Source organism: Filicampus tigris, chromosome 17 (assembly GCF_054856515.1).
Source record: "Filicampus tigris isolate MCC_2025a chromosome 17, RoL_Ftig_1.0, whole genome shotgun sequence".
Classification (NCBI taxonomy): Eukaryota; Metazoa; Chordata; class Actinopteri; order Syngnathiformes; family Syngnathidae; genus Filicampus; species Filicampus tigris.
Window position 1 is genome coordinate 16,444,318 of NC_141233.1, and position 15,453 is coordinate 16,459,770.

General features: G+C 46.9%; 2 protein-coding genes across 3 annotated transcripts in view; one reads left to right on the top strand and one right to left on the bottom strand.

Moving 5' to 3' along the window:
* On the top strand, positions 1-2,457 carry exosc8 (exosome component 8). The gene is made up of 11 exons (XM_086057384.1): positions 1-125; positions 335-371; positions 452-515; positions 631-704; positions 820-865; positions 937-1,042; positions 1,128-1,173; positions 1,327-1,423; positions 1,491-1,611; positions 1,689-1,795; positions 2,238-2,457. Exons 1-11 carry the CDS (start codon positions 109-111, stop codon positions 2,345-2,347), a joined length of 825 nt encoding a protein of 274 aa, XP_085913510.1. The 5' UTR covers positions 1-108; the 3' UTR covers positions 2,348-2,457.
* supt20h (SPT20 homolog, SAGA complex component) overlaps positions 2,003-15,453 on the bottom strand; it is a 27,838-nt gene continuing 14,387 nt past the window's right edge. Inside the window, exons 3-25 of one of the 2 annotated variants that reach the window (XM_086057378.1) lie at positions 13,878-14,058; positions 13,413-13,494; positions 13,247-13,282; positions 12,419-12,544; positions 12,210-12,336; positions 12,017-12,120; positions 11,678-11,848; positions 11,209-11,348; positions 10,944-11,100; positions 10,227-10,283; positions 10,069-10,146; positions 9,675-9,844; positions 9,557-9,589; positions 8,859-8,970; positions 8,316-8,421; positions 7,998-8,156; positions 7,173-7,449; positions 6,926-7,041; positions 6,112-6,167; positions 5,931-6,038; positions 5,190-5,280; positions 4,685-4,773; positions 2,003-2,924 (exon numbers count right to left, since the gene is read on the bottom strand). In XM_086057378.1, coding sequence (XP_085913504.1) covers positions 2,733-2,924; positions 4,685-4,773; positions 5,190-5,280; positions 5,931-6,038; positions 6,112-6,167; positions 6,926-7,041; positions 7,173-7,449; positions 7,998-8,156; positions 8,316-8,421; positions 8,859-8,970; positions 9,557-9,589; positions 9,675-9,844; positions 10,069-10,146; positions 10,227-10,283; positions 10,944-11,100; positions 11,209-11,348; positions 11,678-11,848; positions 12,017-12,120; positions 12,210-12,336; positions 12,419-12,544; positions 13,247-13,282; positions 13,413-13,415 — 2,508 coding nt within the window. In that variant the 5' untranslated portion in view covers positions 13,416-13,494; positions 13,878-14,058 and the 3' untranslated portion in view covers positions 2,003-2,732. The remainder of the gene's footprint in view (positions 2,925-4,684; positions 4,774-5,189; positions 5,281-5,930; positions 6,039-6,111; positions 6,168-6,925; positions 7,042-7,172; positions 7,450-7,997; positions 8,157-8,315; positions 8,422-8,858; positions 8,971-9,556; positions 9,590-9,674; positions 9,845-10,068; positions 10,147-10,226; positions 10,284-10,943; positions 11,101-11,208; positions 11,349-11,677; positions 11,849-12,016; positions 12,121-12,209; positions 12,337-12,418; positions 12,545-13,246; positions 13,283-13,412; positions 13,495-13,877; positions 14,059-15,453) is intronic. The other variant, XM_086057379.1, reaches the window with a different exon arrangement.

The following is a 15,453-nucleotide window of genomic DNA, read 5'->3' on the forward strand; positions in this document are numbered from 1 at the left end:
GTAATTGTTACCACAGGTTTCAGTTGCACGGAGCAAAAAGGCCTTTAGTTTTGTTCCCTATAGGCTTCCGTAGTTAAACTTCGAAACCACGTGGTTAACCAAAACATCATGGCGGCTGGATTCAAGTAAGAAAGGCAGCTCACAAATTCACAATTTTTTAGCAAATTTACTCGTATTTATGTATCAATTCACCAAGTTCGAAATGAACCTTTTGTACAAGTGTCATATTCGTGAGGTTGGGTGATAATTTGTACTTGTCCATGGCGAGTTGGTTCAAATCAACTCAATTGAATTTCCGTCCAATTGATTTCGCATTTGTCTTGGTTGTGTTCAGGACGGCTGAGCCTTTGGAGTACCATCGGAGCTTTCTGGTGGGTGACGTTCAAGCTTTGTATGTAATAATACACCACATTGACCAAGAACGTCACCTTGCACATTTTCATGTTTCCAGAAAGAAAACTGTCGACCGGATGGACGCGAACTGTCAGAATTCCGAACCACGACGGTCAACATTGGTCAGTTGCACTCTTTTATGGCCCTTCAAACAACTTACTGTATTTCCTTTGAGGCATCCATTTGCTTGTCACAAAGTTGCGCAAAAATGCATTTTTATATTGCAACTGTCCTCAGGGTCCATCAGTACAGCGGACGGCTCGGCGCTGGTGAAGTTGGGCAACACCACCGTCATCTGCGGGGTCAAAGCGGTAAATGAGTTTCGAAAAGGAGAAGAAACACAAGCTCCTGGTGTGGATGAATCCATGCCGCCCGGCGAGTTATGTTGTTGTTGTTGTGACTTCAGTTTTTGGTGTTCTCGTGCAGGAGCTGGCTAACCCGTCAGTGGAGGCGCCGGGGAAAGGTTTCATCGGTGAGTACCGGGTGATGAAGACATTTGTCTTTTTTTTCCTGCAATAGTTTTTGATGACAACACATTTCCAGTGCCCAACGTGGACCTGCCGCCACTGTGCTCTTCACAATTTCGACCCGGACCGCCGGGGGAGCAGGCCCAGGCTGCCAGTCAGTTCATGGCCGACATCATCGAGAGGTGTATAGCGATCGATTAAAAAAAAGTTTTTTTTGTGTCATGTTTCCTTATGCCTGATATTTTTTTTGTTTTTTTGTCACTGCAGTTCAGAAGTGTTACAAATGGAGGATTTGTGCATTGAACGAGGCAAGGTGAGGGACTAAATGGGGGTGAACAGTCACGAATAGTGAAACAAGTACTAATAGAATAAGTTAAAATACAACAAAAAGTATGCTTCATATTTTAGTTTTTGTTCGTTTACAAGTGTGACGAAGTTTACGTTCAAGTTGTTCTTGTTTCTATAGCTGTGCTGGTCGTTGTACTGCGACCTGATGTGTCTGGACTACGACGGCAACGTGTTGGACGCGTGCACGCTGGCTCTTCTGTCTGCCCTGAAGAACAGTACGTACAACCCATCCCGCTCGTTTCAGCTGCCGTCGACTTTTCATCTTGATCTCGGCCCACGCAGCCACACTCCCCGAGGTCTCCGTCAACGGCGAGACGGGCGTGCCGGAGGTGGACTTGGGAAAGCGACGCGGGTTGAGGATTCTCAAGCATCCCCTTGCCGCCTCCTTCTGCGTCTTTGATGAGTGAGTTCAGACTTTTCCTACCATCTAAACGTCATCCTGATTGTCCAAAAGCGTGACATCCATTTTGCGCCTCGAAGCTCCGTCCTCCTGGCGGACCCCACGGCCGAAGAAGAGCGACTGGCCACCGCTCGCTTCACCGTGGTGACAGACGAGAAAGGACGCCTGTGCTCCGTGCACAAACCAGGTCAGTACCGCAGCTTCGGTCTCGTGATGCGTTCAGTGGAACTAGGAAATCTCATCTGGCCGAGGTGGAGGGACCCAGAATTAAGTCCTCAGTCTCAGGACTTGGTATTCTTGTTTCGGTTATTTTTTCGGTGGTTGTGTGTACCTGTTAGTTTCTAACTATTGTCTGAAAATCTGAAAGAAGAGTGCAAACAGGAAGTACTTCAAGATCAGCCTAATTTGTGCTGAAGAGCAAATCCAATCCATTCTGCTTTTTACGCTGACAGAAAGCGATGGCTGTTGGTTTCATTTTAAAATGTACATCTTTGGGCATTATTGATGTCATTTGATGATTCCATGTTACATTAACATTTGTTGCATTTAAGGGGTAAGTCGCTGTTGCTTTCACATGAACTTGACAGTTAGCTTTTTTTTTTCTGGGTTTTTTTTGTTTTTTTTTAAAGGTGGGACACCTCTGTCTGGGGAAAAACTCCAGGAGTTGATCAGCCGAGCGACAGTGCGGCAGAAAGAAATCCACAAACTCATCGACAAAGTCATCAAAAGCATCACATAAAAAAATTGGGCATCCACTTTTTTTATATATATATATCTAAAAGCTGTATTTTCACTGTCAATATATATTCCTCTTCTTTTTTAACAACAATAAAACTGCTGACAAAGACATCTTAAAAAAGTATTTCTTAAGTGTCCAGAAACGTGTCAACACTCACGGCTCCAAATCCAGCGCCGACGTACAAAAGCGGCTCGAGAGGTAGACTGCGGCCCCCCAGGATCAGTTTGTTCTGCGGGAAGATGTGCGGTGAGGAATCCTCTCGTGACCCCCCGCCCCCTCCCAAACCAATGTAGGGGGTCTTAGTGGAAGTATTCAGCTACATGAACCTTCTTCATCTTGTGTGGCTGAAAAAAAAAAAATAGGAGCAGGGTTCCTTCCTCGCGGGTCATTCGCGCCTCGGCGTGGCGGGGGGCAACGTTTCCGCCTGGCGAGGTTTGGGGAGGGGCTGCGGCGTGCTCCTCTTCCTCCTACTTCTTGCTTGATTGGCGGTATGCTGTGGGCCCCCCGCCGCTCCCTGGGGGGCCGCCGCCATAGCCATTTGCTGCTGCTGCTGCATTTGGTGCTGCAAGAATTGCAACTGCATCAGGAAACACAAAGAGCAGCGTCAGCGGGCGGTAAGTCGTCGGCAGCGTCATGACCATGGCGGCGGAATGATGTTACGAGCGTGTGGGAAAACGCACTGAGCATTTATTTGTTATGTACTACTGTATACTTTTTGTCCTTACCACTAAGAGAATTCAGCATACTACGGTCGTAAAAGGACTTCCACCGCTTTCGTTTTTTCCCAATAGTGACACTTTTGGAGCACTAGTACACAGTAAAATACTGTGCTGCACTTTTTTAAGTGTTTTCATTTCACTTTTTAAGACATGCTCACGACCCTGGATGCTCCCTGAACTTTTTGTTACAATTTGGTAACAAAGATGTATATTGTCAATAATGTATAGTAATAATAATACCCCAAAAAATCTACATTATGCAAATCTGAAAAATTGTTGAACAAACTTATGCTTAAAGACGTTTCAACAAAGATTTTTATTTTTTATTTTTGAGATTCTTATGCCCATATTTTCTTTTTCTACGAAAAAAATCATATTTGCTCCAAATATCGGTTATCGGTCGCCTTGACTACTAATAATCGGTATATCTCAGCTAGTAACCCCCCAAATGCCCACTAACTGTTTTCCAGTAGCGAAAGCTGTAACTAGTAGTAACACAACTGTTTTAACAGTGCACTGAATTGTCTGACAAGTGAGGAAAAAGTGCATACTAGTACATGTGTCCATAAATGAATGCTCCAACGGCTTTCCAATGCAAGCGAGCGTGTTAGTGAAGCTCCAGCAAAGCACGAAATGAGGGACACGGGACAAAGGGTGGACCTCGCAGAGGAATCGACCATATTTGGACAACTGTGAGGAAAGAATCCGTGGAACAGAGCGAGGGAAAACAAATAACAGCGATCGGTTCCATCCTCGACGATGTCATTTTGCACACTGTCGATGTCACAGTGGATAAATTGGGGGCAAAGCAAACAATCCTTGCTGTGATAGCTGTGTAACTCAAAAAGCTGTAGAAAACACTTGGCGCGTTAAAACCAAAGTATCCATAATTGTCACAGGATGGCGGCATTGCTGCGCCGCATTAGCTACCCAATTGAAAAACATGTTAACACACATGGGTTAGTACAACAAAGTGATAAGACGCTAAATCGGGGTTCAACAAAACACCGACAACACACATTGCGACAGCCATGTAACTGAAAAAGCTGTACATTCAGTTTGTTTAAGCAAAGTAATCATAATCTTCCTTCCTTCCCTTTGCACGAACTACTAATGAGCATTTTAGCAAGGGCACTGTTGCAAGGTCGATGTGACGGGTACAATTTGGAGAACGGCGGTTTAGTCAAACAAAGCAACGGCTCAATTCTCGGCAAGCTATCCAACTTTTTTTTTAGAAACGCTTGGTTTACTGAAAGTAAAGATCGTCTTCGGCAGACAGCGACAGCATTGATGAGGGTGGCGAACCTTTGACCTTTTGTCAGCGCGGGGTAACACAAGAGAAGACAATCATCCAAGGTAACCGTGACGACCACAGCACTCATGCAGCCAATCGGACGACGCTTTTGCACCATGCTTGGCGTGGCAGCGGCCAATCACAATGCTCGACATACAACACAGATGGAGTGACTGATGTGCTTCTAAAAAGGGAGTCAAACGGCTCGTCGGACGGGCCCATTAAACGAAATCCAATTTGATTTGATTGAATTTGTTCTTTTCTTTTGGTCATTAATTGAATGGCCCTTGTGCACATGTGTGTGTATGTCCATGTCACAGTTACTTGGATCTGAGGCTGGTGCTGCTGCTGAAGCCTTGGAGAAGGCAGCGGGGGCCCAGACCCGTCCAGCCCGCAGCCCAACTGGGACAGCACTAATGGTGGGGAAGGGGGGAGGAGGATGGGTAGGTGGAAAGGGAAGGGGGAGTGGGAGTGGGGGGGTCCCCCAGGAGGGAAAAACATAACAAAAGGGTGAAAGAAGCAATAGAACAAAAAAAAAAAAGAGGGAAATATTGCACGAGGAGATGCAATGGAGGGAGGGAAAGTAAAGTGATGAAGAAGAAGGGGTCGGGGCGGGAGGGTGGGGTCGATAAAACAAAGTAACGCAGCAGAGAAGAAAGGGAAGTTGAGTACAATCGCCATGTATTGGCTACAGAGTCAACTACTACATGTTAGCACACTAGTGGAACTCGCGACACTTACAGGGAGGAGGGAAATGCGTGTGGGTGTGTGTGTGTGTTCAGTGCGGATTTGTGAGGGGCGGACATAGGGGGGGTCGGGGTGGTCGTACCTGCCGCCTGCGGAGACATGAAGCCGCCCACGCCCAAGTTGATGACAGCCGTTTGCTGGTTTCCTAAACTCGCGTCGGCGCCCTGGTCGCCCTGCAAGACCACAAACGTTCATTTGGATTTGAGAGGAGATTGAGGGCCAGCTGCAGCCAAGTGCAGACTGTGGCGTACCATATTGCACGGTCTGGAGCTAAGGCACCGCAAAGGTGCACGCTAACATAAGCGTGCGTGAGGAAGATCACTTTTATTTTATGCTATTTTGACAGGAGACTGAGGGCAGTTGCAGCCACGTTGAGACTATGGATCATAATACATCAGTACCACTGTGGCACCACAAAGGGCTAGGCTAACGTTGGCTTTTATTAAGGCAACAAATGTGAGTATTGCATTTTTAGAGGAGAACAAAGGCAGCTGCAGCCAAGTGGAGACTGCGGAGCAAAGTACAGCAGGATCTGGAGTTAAGGAAGCTAAGGCACAGCAACAAAGTAATCAATCATGTGCATGTGCGGCAAAGACAAATAACATTTGTATTGCATTTTAAGAGGAGAACGTGGACAGCTGCAGCAAAGAGGAGATTGCGGCGCAAAACAATACAGCGTCCACAGTCCAAGCTAGGGGAAAGAAAGACACAGTAACGAGGTTCGCTAACGTTCAGCTGCGCGAGGATGACATGTTCTGATGTTTAGAGGTCGCCGGGGGCCACTGCAGCTAAGCGGAGACTGCGGAGCAGCGCAATGACTCACCGTGTCCCCCTGCTGCTGAGGGCTGGAAGTGTTCGACTGGCTCTGCGGTGAGAACTGCGACAGCTGCTGCTGCTGCACGGGGTTGAAGATGAGCGGACCGCTCGGGATCTTAACATGTCAACAAACAAACGCGTTGACATGATGCCGTGGACGCCGAAAAGAAAAGAAAGGCGACACCGACCTGCAGCAAATTGAGCGGTCGCAGCCCGGTGCTGCTGTTCAGGCCAAAGTGACTCCCTGGAAGAGAAACACACACAAATGATTAGGCTAACCTCCACCAAGGCTCTATTTATAGCTGCAATGTTCCTATTTGGGAGAGGATCCCACACACTGATGATGAATGTTTTAAAAAAAATTCTAAATAATAACAACAACAACAATAATAAATCCAGATCTGATCCAGATTGTGAATCAATGTAAACATGCAAAGTACAGACAATTACACATTTTCATCCTGTCCCCCCCCTCCCACTAAAATTGGTGAGTCAAAATATACTTCATTTTTCTATTTATTTTTTTACATTTTATTGCAGAGAATTAATTTATTGTAAATAATAAAACAAAAAATATGTGAGTAATATAAACAAATGTAGGTAATCACCTTTTTAAAAAAATAATAAGTAGGGATGTGTGAGTTCCGATGCCAAGTATCGGTATCAGGCCGATACCCGGCCTAATTTCAAGGTATCGGTACCTGCGATGTATCTGTCTGGAAAAATGTGGTACAGTATTGAACATCCCTAATAATTAGGGATGCATGATAACTGTTTTTTCCACTGATACTGATTACAGATAACTCTCCAAAGCAAAACACATTTCATTCTCGCTTCCTACGTAAGTAGAGGAGTCGGAAGATGACAGCAATCTCTTTAGGATGACCAAAACTATTTGAAATGCATCTTTTGTCTCTTTTCTGTGTGTGTGTGCTGTCATCCTCGATCCACCATAAAACTCCTTTCAAGCGATTGGCCGTTGGTTTGACGGTTGCTACTGACCGGTCTGCGCGGCAGGCTGCATGGAAGGCATGAGGCTTCCAGACGGCAGGATTCCGCTCAGGTTGAGTCCGGGACCGAGCATGGGGTTGGAGCCGCTCATCAGCGTCTGCGGGTTGCTGCAAAAACGTCACAAAATTGCCATCAAACGACCTCCGATTGTGTTGGCATTTTCATTTTCATTTCAGAGGGGCAGCTGCGCTCGGGCGCAATGGCACAGCGGCCGGAGCTTAGTCGGTCGGGCACTCACCAGACGGAGCTGACCACGTTGATGAAGTTGAGGCCGGCCGGGTTGGCCATGACGGGCGACGAGGTGGTGCCGGTGGTGATGGAGGTGCCCACGGTGGGCAGCGGGATGGTCATGACGGGCAGCGGCTGGCCGAGGGCCAGCTGCTGCTGCTGGGCGAAGGGCGCGAGCAGGCCGGCCTGCGCCGGGGCCTCCGGCGGGGTGGCCGTCCCCGACGGGGGCCCCAGCGCGTCGGCCGGGTGCGGCGTCGAGCACGGCGTGTTGGTGGGGGTGCCCGATCCTACGACAAAAAAGCACTTTTACACACAAGCGCACCATTTTGCCGTGGCCAATCAAAATGCTTAATATTGTTATTTAAGAGGTGCATGAGAGACACCGTTTTTACATCTTTTTCAATGTCTTATGAAACCCAAATTGGCAGTGTTTGTATTTTCTTTGGAGAATTTGCTTATGGAAAATGCAGAACTCTTCAAAAGGCAGGAACATTTGGAATGTTGAACAATTTGATGTTGGAATGATTTCAACGGCTTGGAAGATAGTGAATTTACTCAATTTCTCAAATTCAAATTTGGGAATAGGTGAAAAGTGGAAATTCTGGCAAATGTGGAAAATACACGCAGAGCCCGGGAAGACCTGAATGAGACATACATTTTGAAGCTTGAATGATTTTGTGACTTTGTTCATTTGGATTTTTTGTGTGAAATTTGTCCCAAAAAAAAAAAAGGTGTAACTTGCTCACGACGATGATTTGAAATGATTCGTACGGTTTCACCCCCAGCCAGAAGCGCCGGCAAGAGCAATTGTCACCGTTCCGGGACTCGTACTCACTTTGCGTGGCGCTCATGGGCGAAAGCGAGGCGGGGGACAGCAGGCCCACCTGTCCCAGCTCCATGGAGTGCTTCCTGTTCAGGGGCTGGCCTTTGGCGGGGGGCGGCGGTGTAGGACACTTGAGAAGACCACTTGCGCTTTGGGAGCTGAATGGATTACCTGCGGAGCAGACGGAAGAGGATACTTCCACAAGGTTCGGCAAGCTTTGGTCTGGAGCAATGACCTGATCGGAACCTTTTACGTCCAGCAACTATCAGTGCCAAGAACCGAAAGAGGAAAGCAAGCACCGGCGCCTTAACAGTCACCCCCGGGACATACCTGAGGAGCTGCTGCCCGACCCCGGCGGCAGTTTGATGGGCTGCGGCCGGTGCTTCACCCCTTTGCCCAAAACGGACGTTTGGACCAACGGAGAAAAGCCGTCACCCTGACAGAGATGACGACAGCCATGTGTTAAAATCTCACGACCCACACAGGGAGCATCAACTTACAGTCATGGAAAAAATGATGGGACCGCCTTGTTTTCTACCATTTCTTGTTCATGTGTATGCCACGTACCACTAAAGGTGAATCATGTGACTAACAGGCAGAAAGGAAAACATGGAATGCCTCAAAGCACCGCCGTTGGCACTGCAATGCCACAGCTATCGTGGTAAGAAATGAAGTGATTTGGAATATTATCCAGGGAAATGGAGCTCTTAAATCCGACGACTTTTATGAGTTATTTTTGTTGTATTTGTCCAAATAGATGTACCGGTTGCGTCAGGCCTGTAAATGAACAAGAAAGGGAATAAACAGTCTGGCTGCTCTAATCATTTTTTTCCTTGAGTGGATCATGATGGTGATGATGATGATAAAGGGCACCTCGTCCTTTCCGGGGGAGGGGGGCGCTGGCGCCAGGCTGCCTGAGTTGTGGGACATCTTAACCTGACACTTAACATCTCGCTCGTACACACATTTGTACTGCGCGAGGAACCTGACGCACACAGAGAATCACAGTCAAATCAGACATTTGTGAGGGGCAGCACAATTTTGAATTAGACAAGGTCTCTAAACCATGAATTGATTATCCAAATAGTTGTTAATCAGTCTGATTCGCATCAGTCGTCGATTGCTCGATTAACCGTTGCACCTCCAGTTACCCGGTTGCAGCCAACACTGGTGGCAACGTTGGACGCTAGCGCTGGAGGTAATGATGCTCTTAGCTCGGACGCTAGCGGTAATGTTTGAAACTAATTTCTGAAGCTAACATTGGCACTACGATTGGAAGCTAACTTGAGATACCAGCAATGATGCCAACATTGAACGCTTCAGAGGTTAGGCTGGAAACAAACTTCAGGTAACGGTTTTGAAAGTAAATTAAACAGCTTCGGGATCGGTTTGGCAATTTAAACACAAAAAAAAAATCTTAGCGGGCCGCTCAACTATTCGCAGATTTTTGTTATTCAAATCAATGCTTTGTTGTTCACAATGGTTTGTTGTTGACTCCTGTGAAAAAGGGATCGACTGTACCGCGAGATCTTCATATAACTGCTGAAACCCTCTCAAATGTGCCCACTCACCTCTCGGCATCCATTTTAGAGCCGATGAGGAACCTGGGGGGGGGGAAAAAAAAAGCCAGGCTGTTTATTCAGAGATTTGGTTGAAGTTTCCTGGCGTGGCCAAAGTTGGAAGCCTTACGGCGGATGCGTGAGCTTCAGGTCTGCGCCGTCCTCGTCGGCCTTGCCGTCTTTGGTGCAGTAGATCTTGCCGTACACCAGAGGGTCACCCAGCGACTGGACAATAGACACCTTGGTCCTCTGGGCTTGACCGCCCACCTCGCACTCGAAGGTGTAGTCGTCCACAACCTCCTGTGCGGGGGAGGAAACAGATTTTGAACAAGGCATGTCATGCATGACATCCTATAGCAATCTTTTAGGCGCATGTTTTTAGTACTTCGAAGACCGTGGCAACTCGAAAGCAGAACTTCTCACTGTGAGGCAAAAGTGATAGCCATCCAACCACTGTGCTGCCCCACCCTTTGTTGTCCTAAATTCCTGGAATTTTCGAGCGCTTAATGGTCCAACGCACTTACCTCAGCGGGCCAGATCACAGTGGTGGGCTGAGACTCTTCCAACTGCAGCGATTTCTCCACCACAGCGTACTTTTCCACCTGCGAGCAAACACACACACAACTGCATCATGCTTGTTTCTACGTGCGGAATTCGACCAGCGTCAAGAGCTTGCGCTTACGTCGATTTCTTTGGGAACGCTCAGCTGGCAGCTGTTCTGTCTCCACATGTCCACGCACTGGGTGACAACAAAAAACAAACGGGGAAACAAGTGAGTGCTATTGAAACCAGCTAGCACACCGGTGAAAATTAAAAGTGACATTTGATGCAGATATGAAATGATCTAAATTTTATGCCAGGGTCCTTTACTGGGGGCAAAAGGCAAGGGGTAGTACATTCTAGCTGTCAAAGAAAGCTTGGGGTGGAGTCTGCAGTGCTAAATTGATTCAAAACGTAAAAGTATCAAGAATCAAAAGTTCGAGGAAGGAGGTTATTACTGTTGAGACGTCCACGACCATTTTTTTTGCCTCCAGGAACTGATTGGAACCTTTCAGTCCGAGGCACTGCAAATACTAAGAACCAAAAGTTCCTTGGTAACTTGTCAGGGCCATAAAACAACAACAACTGCTACAGAGGCGCTATATTCGAAAGGTCCTGGCACCTTTCGGGTGGGGCTTGCAGCACTGAACAGATCGGAAGCTTTTAGTTCCGGGAAGTACAAGAAGCAAAAGTTGTAGGGTAATCGGCTAATGTCAAAATACCTTGCTAGAGGCTCGCACTTTCAGACATGAGTATATCTGAATGGAACCTTCTAGTTCCATAAACCACAAGCAATCAAGACCTCAATGTTCCCGTAACGCTAGGAAATGCTAACGGCAGATGCGGTGTGGGCGCTCACATTTCCGATCTTGGAGATCTTCAGGTCGATGACGGGCGCGGCTTTCCTCTCTTTCCTCTTCTGCAGGTAGTCGTAGAGGCGCAGCTGGCGCGGCGTGGGCAGCTGCGACAGCTCCTGCTGGCGGTTCAGCGCCGCCCGAGAGTGCCTCTTGAAGCAGCTTTAGCGTGTAAAGGAATTAACAACAAAATAAAATACAGAAGAACTTGTAGAGAGAATCTCAAACAATTTTGCCACATAGGTGGAGTTCTAGTGTGGCGGTAGGTACCGTTTCATGGCGCGGGTGTTCATTTTTTGCTTGTTGTAGAGCAGCCGATTGGCGGCGCAGGTGACAGAGATGGAGGGGTCCAGGCACAGAGGCTCGGCCGTGGCCAAGATCAGCTGGCTCTCCAGCTGCAACTTGTCGTCCTGAGGATGAGAGGTTGCTATGGAAACCAGGTGCGTGTGTGTGCGCCAAGATGCTAACTGCTAACGAACGTGATGTCATTTGCAGTCGACAGAAATGACAAAATGGCCGCCCCATGAGATGACGAAAAACGGGTGCATTTTGCTGCTTAACTCATATTCCACAGATATAATATTAATCAGGATAGAACATATTCTTGAAAAAGTATGTTTGGGTTGACTTCCTCTTTAAAAAAAAAAAAAAAAAAAAAAGCCAATAGTGTTTGCACTCGTGATCAAGAAATCATTCAAAACGGGCAAGATTCTTGCTGTGACATGTGCGAGCAACATACCTGTGTCCACTTGTGGTGGTCACTGGTCATGGTGTGAACGTCACAAACGAGAGTCTGCATGGTGGGCCTGAGCAGCACGTGCCTGCTCTGGTAGGAGGGCATCTTGGTGTTGGCACACTGCCTGTAGTCTCGCACCTCCACCAGGACGCAGCCGCAGTGGAAGATGTTCACCTGGACAACGGGAAGCAACAATGGAGGAGGACGCCGACACTCCACATCTGTGACGGCTACGGGATGCTTTGTGCTACCAGCACACATGAGACAGATACACACACATACGTACGTACGCACATTCAGCTACATAGACACGCACGCGCGCGCGCACACGCACACGCACACCTGTGACTTCTCCAGCAGGTCAACAAGGACAGGTGGCAGCTCCTCAGCATCCAGGTACTCCAGCAGCTCTCCTTCTTCATACGGCAGTCGGATGGTTTCAGAATCTGTCCAACAGCGGAATTAGAAAAAAAATGATGTCAGGACGTCAGACCTACTCGACCGGGGGCCCGTCTGGGCCAGGTGGTTTCCCCACCTGATCCATTCTTGCCCCTGAGCATGAGCGAGTAGCCGTCGTTGCCGGCATACAAGTTGACCACCAGACACGACACCGACTCCTGAGACAGCAACTTGTCCAGCAGCTTCACGTTCCTCCTGAAATTCTGCCGCACACGCACAGACGAGATGCGCACTCGTAACCGTGACGACTGTGTAGAAGCCCACGGATTGGCTGATGGGACTGACCTTCAGCTCTGGCTCCTTCTCACATTCTTCTATGTAGAGCTCATAGAGCTTCTGATACAAACTCTTCCTGCCGCCAGAGGAAAGCCGTCTCCTGGCGGGGCGCTGGCGAGCACTTTCCACAATGTACTGAGCAACACAGTAGTGGAAAAAGGATTAGAATTATGACAAAATGTAATAGTTTGAAAAGGGTCAGCAAGATAGCATTAGGTGCTCTTAATGACAGATGGTCTGATGCATCTGTTCAGTGACATACTGTATATGAGAATGTACCTGCTTTAAGATTAGGTTCACCTTAAGTTGTTTTATGGTTATTGGGTCTGAATGCGGAATATATGTGAAGCTAAAGACAAACAGTCCGCATTAAAGCACTTGAAATAGCCTTAATGCTAGATGTATCTAATGCAGTGTCCAGTTACTGCAGGGGTGCAACCATACTTCTTGATTAAGATTACAAATGATAATTATTTGCACTTGTATTTTTTTTTCCTTTACTTATCCATCCATGAGCCAAGCCGCTTATCCTCACATATTTATTTGAAATTGAAAGCATCTGAATAAAAGTATGCCCAGCCTCACTATGAGGTTTTCCAAATATTGCGTCCAGTATAGTGGATGTGAATATTTACTCAAAATTGAGTCTGCAATAAAGAACGTGGATTATGACAGTAGGTTTAACATGTAAATTTGCCATATTTGTGAATCAAGTGGAATATAAACTAGGTGCACTCAATGTTTTCTCAATTTCCTTTCTAACAATGACACTAGTTGAAATCAAAAGCGACTGCATTAAAGCACGCCAGGGAAAGGGTCGAGAAAAACATTGCTTACCTCTGCTCGATCTAATGCATATTCCAAAACTTGTTGCTGCGGGGGGAACAGGCATAAATCGGTGAATATATAAAGAAGCAATCCCGGTGGAATTTAAGGGATTACATTTCATATATGAGGTATGGACTACTTTTATTATCATATATTAGGATTATGATGAATATACCATTGTGGTGAGCCGCCAACTACAAGGTGACAGTAGACGATGCTGCCCTCACCGTCGCCCTCCTAAAGCAAGGATTCACGCCCTGTGTGGCAACAACACACATTTCAGAAAAGATAAGTATTAAAGCGAACTGAAGGGCCAGCTGGGCCAGTGCCTCATTACCAACGAAGAAGAAAATCACTCAGCAGGAAAGTTGTCTGTTACGTCTAAACATGATTGCATGATTGCATGAATGCAGTCCTTAATAAGGAAAAAAACAATTAGTCGAAGGTTTCGACCTAGACAATTTGAAGGCATGGGACACGCATGGTCGTGGAGCGCCTCAGTGGATGCCCGACCCGCTGAAGGCTTGCGGAGCTAAAGTTAGCATGCTAGCCCGCCGCTCGAAGGGGCTTTTTTTTAAGTTCTCCGCGGCGGAAAACGACGGCCCCGCGATGACACACTTGGCGGGTAGGGTGTACTCGCCTTGCGGGTTGCATATCGGCCAACAGCGGCTCCAACGCAGGACAACGAAAGAGAAGGGAAACATCGGAGTCTTCATTGAAAAAAAGTAGGAGCGGCCGCCATCTTCTTCCAGTGTGACAACAACAGCTCAAGTTCCGGTTTGGGGCGGAGGTGGGCGGGGTTTGCCGGCTGACGTAGTAGCCTAGCATCAGGTTGAATGGGAAATATATAGTTTGAAAAATTACAAATAAAAAAAGAATATGGTTAGAGGAAATATTTAAGTTTCACTCAATCAAAAAAAACAACAACAACTTTTCTTCCTGTCATTCAAATGTCCACACGCTAGTCCAGTAGATGGCAGTAATAAGGCTCAACGCGGGTGCCAACTGCCGTTTAACTCAAGCAAAAACTAGAGGTAGCCAAACGCCTCATACCTGTTTGATTGACCTTGAATACTGATTAATCATTTGTGTGTTACCCATTTTCCAGGCAGATCGGGGAGGAAAAATCCCCCATAGTACATCCTGGCCTACACCCCACCCCACAGGATAATCGCTTCTGAATCTTCTTCAGAGTGCAAATATGCTCAAATTTGGGCAGATTATCGGCATGTGTAGATGAGGCGAAACGCATTCACCGCTGTGGACGTTTAATTTTGAGTTGGAAACCAAGATTAGGAGGCGATATATCATCTTGTCACTTGGATTATTTGGGAGAGAAATGCTAACATGTTGGAATCAGACATGTTTAGGTGTAAACACAGTAACAATATGTTCTGCGGTAGGTAGTAGAAAGTTTGTGACACGATCATGAGAAAACATGATGCAGTTTATGGAGTGAATGACGAACAGCATGTAAAAAAGACACTCATGTTAATCTGGAGCCATGTGGCAAATCAGTGTGGCTCACGGCAGGTTTCTTAGCTGTACTTATGTCAATGAATTATTGTTCTACCATCAAAAACTCCTTCTCAGTCTTGCTTGTGTCATAATTGGACCGTTTTACAAGCAGATCGGAGAGGGGGAAAAATCACTTTGAACATACCCTACACACCACAAGAAAATCACTCAGAATCTTTCAGACACATCTGCTTATCTGACTTTTGCTGAGGGGCAAAAATACTCAAATTCCGACGGATTATTAAATAGCCTGTGCCCTGTTTACAACTGTGGCCAATGAGTGTCCAATCCTAGTGTTAGTACCACAAGTGTGCAGCAGGGGGCAGGGGAGGCCTGCCGATCTACTACACGGCCTGCCATGCAATCAGTGCAGAAACATGAATGTACGGTAAATGAGGAAAAATTGATTTGGTGTGTTATATGCCCTCATGTACCAATCTAGAGGCGTAGACGCAGGTTTTTGTCCTTTGCCACTCACTTAATGACGCGCGTTGAGTGTCTGCACTTTTAAGAAAACAATCTGGTACTTAGTGGCACACAAAACCAGCACTGTGCTGAATTCAAAATGACTGACCGCACTGCTACCGTGTCAATTATTTCCAAACGAAAGATACAAAAATTGGGTTTTCATCTATACTGTTGCTTTACTTGACCAACGGCTATGAAAAGGCTGTTACAGAATGTGTGGTGCGCTCTTC

Coding starts and splice junctions, on each gene's coding strand:
- exosc8 (XM_086057384.1), top strand. Junction 866..936: donor GCCGGGGAAAGGTTTCATCG/GTGAGTACCGGG, acceptor ACACATTTCCAG/TGCCCAACGTGGACCTGCCG. Junction 1,612..1,688: donor TCCTTCTGCGTCTTTGATGA/GTGAGTTCAGAC, acceptor TGCGCCTCGAAG/CTCCGTCCTCCTGGCGGACC.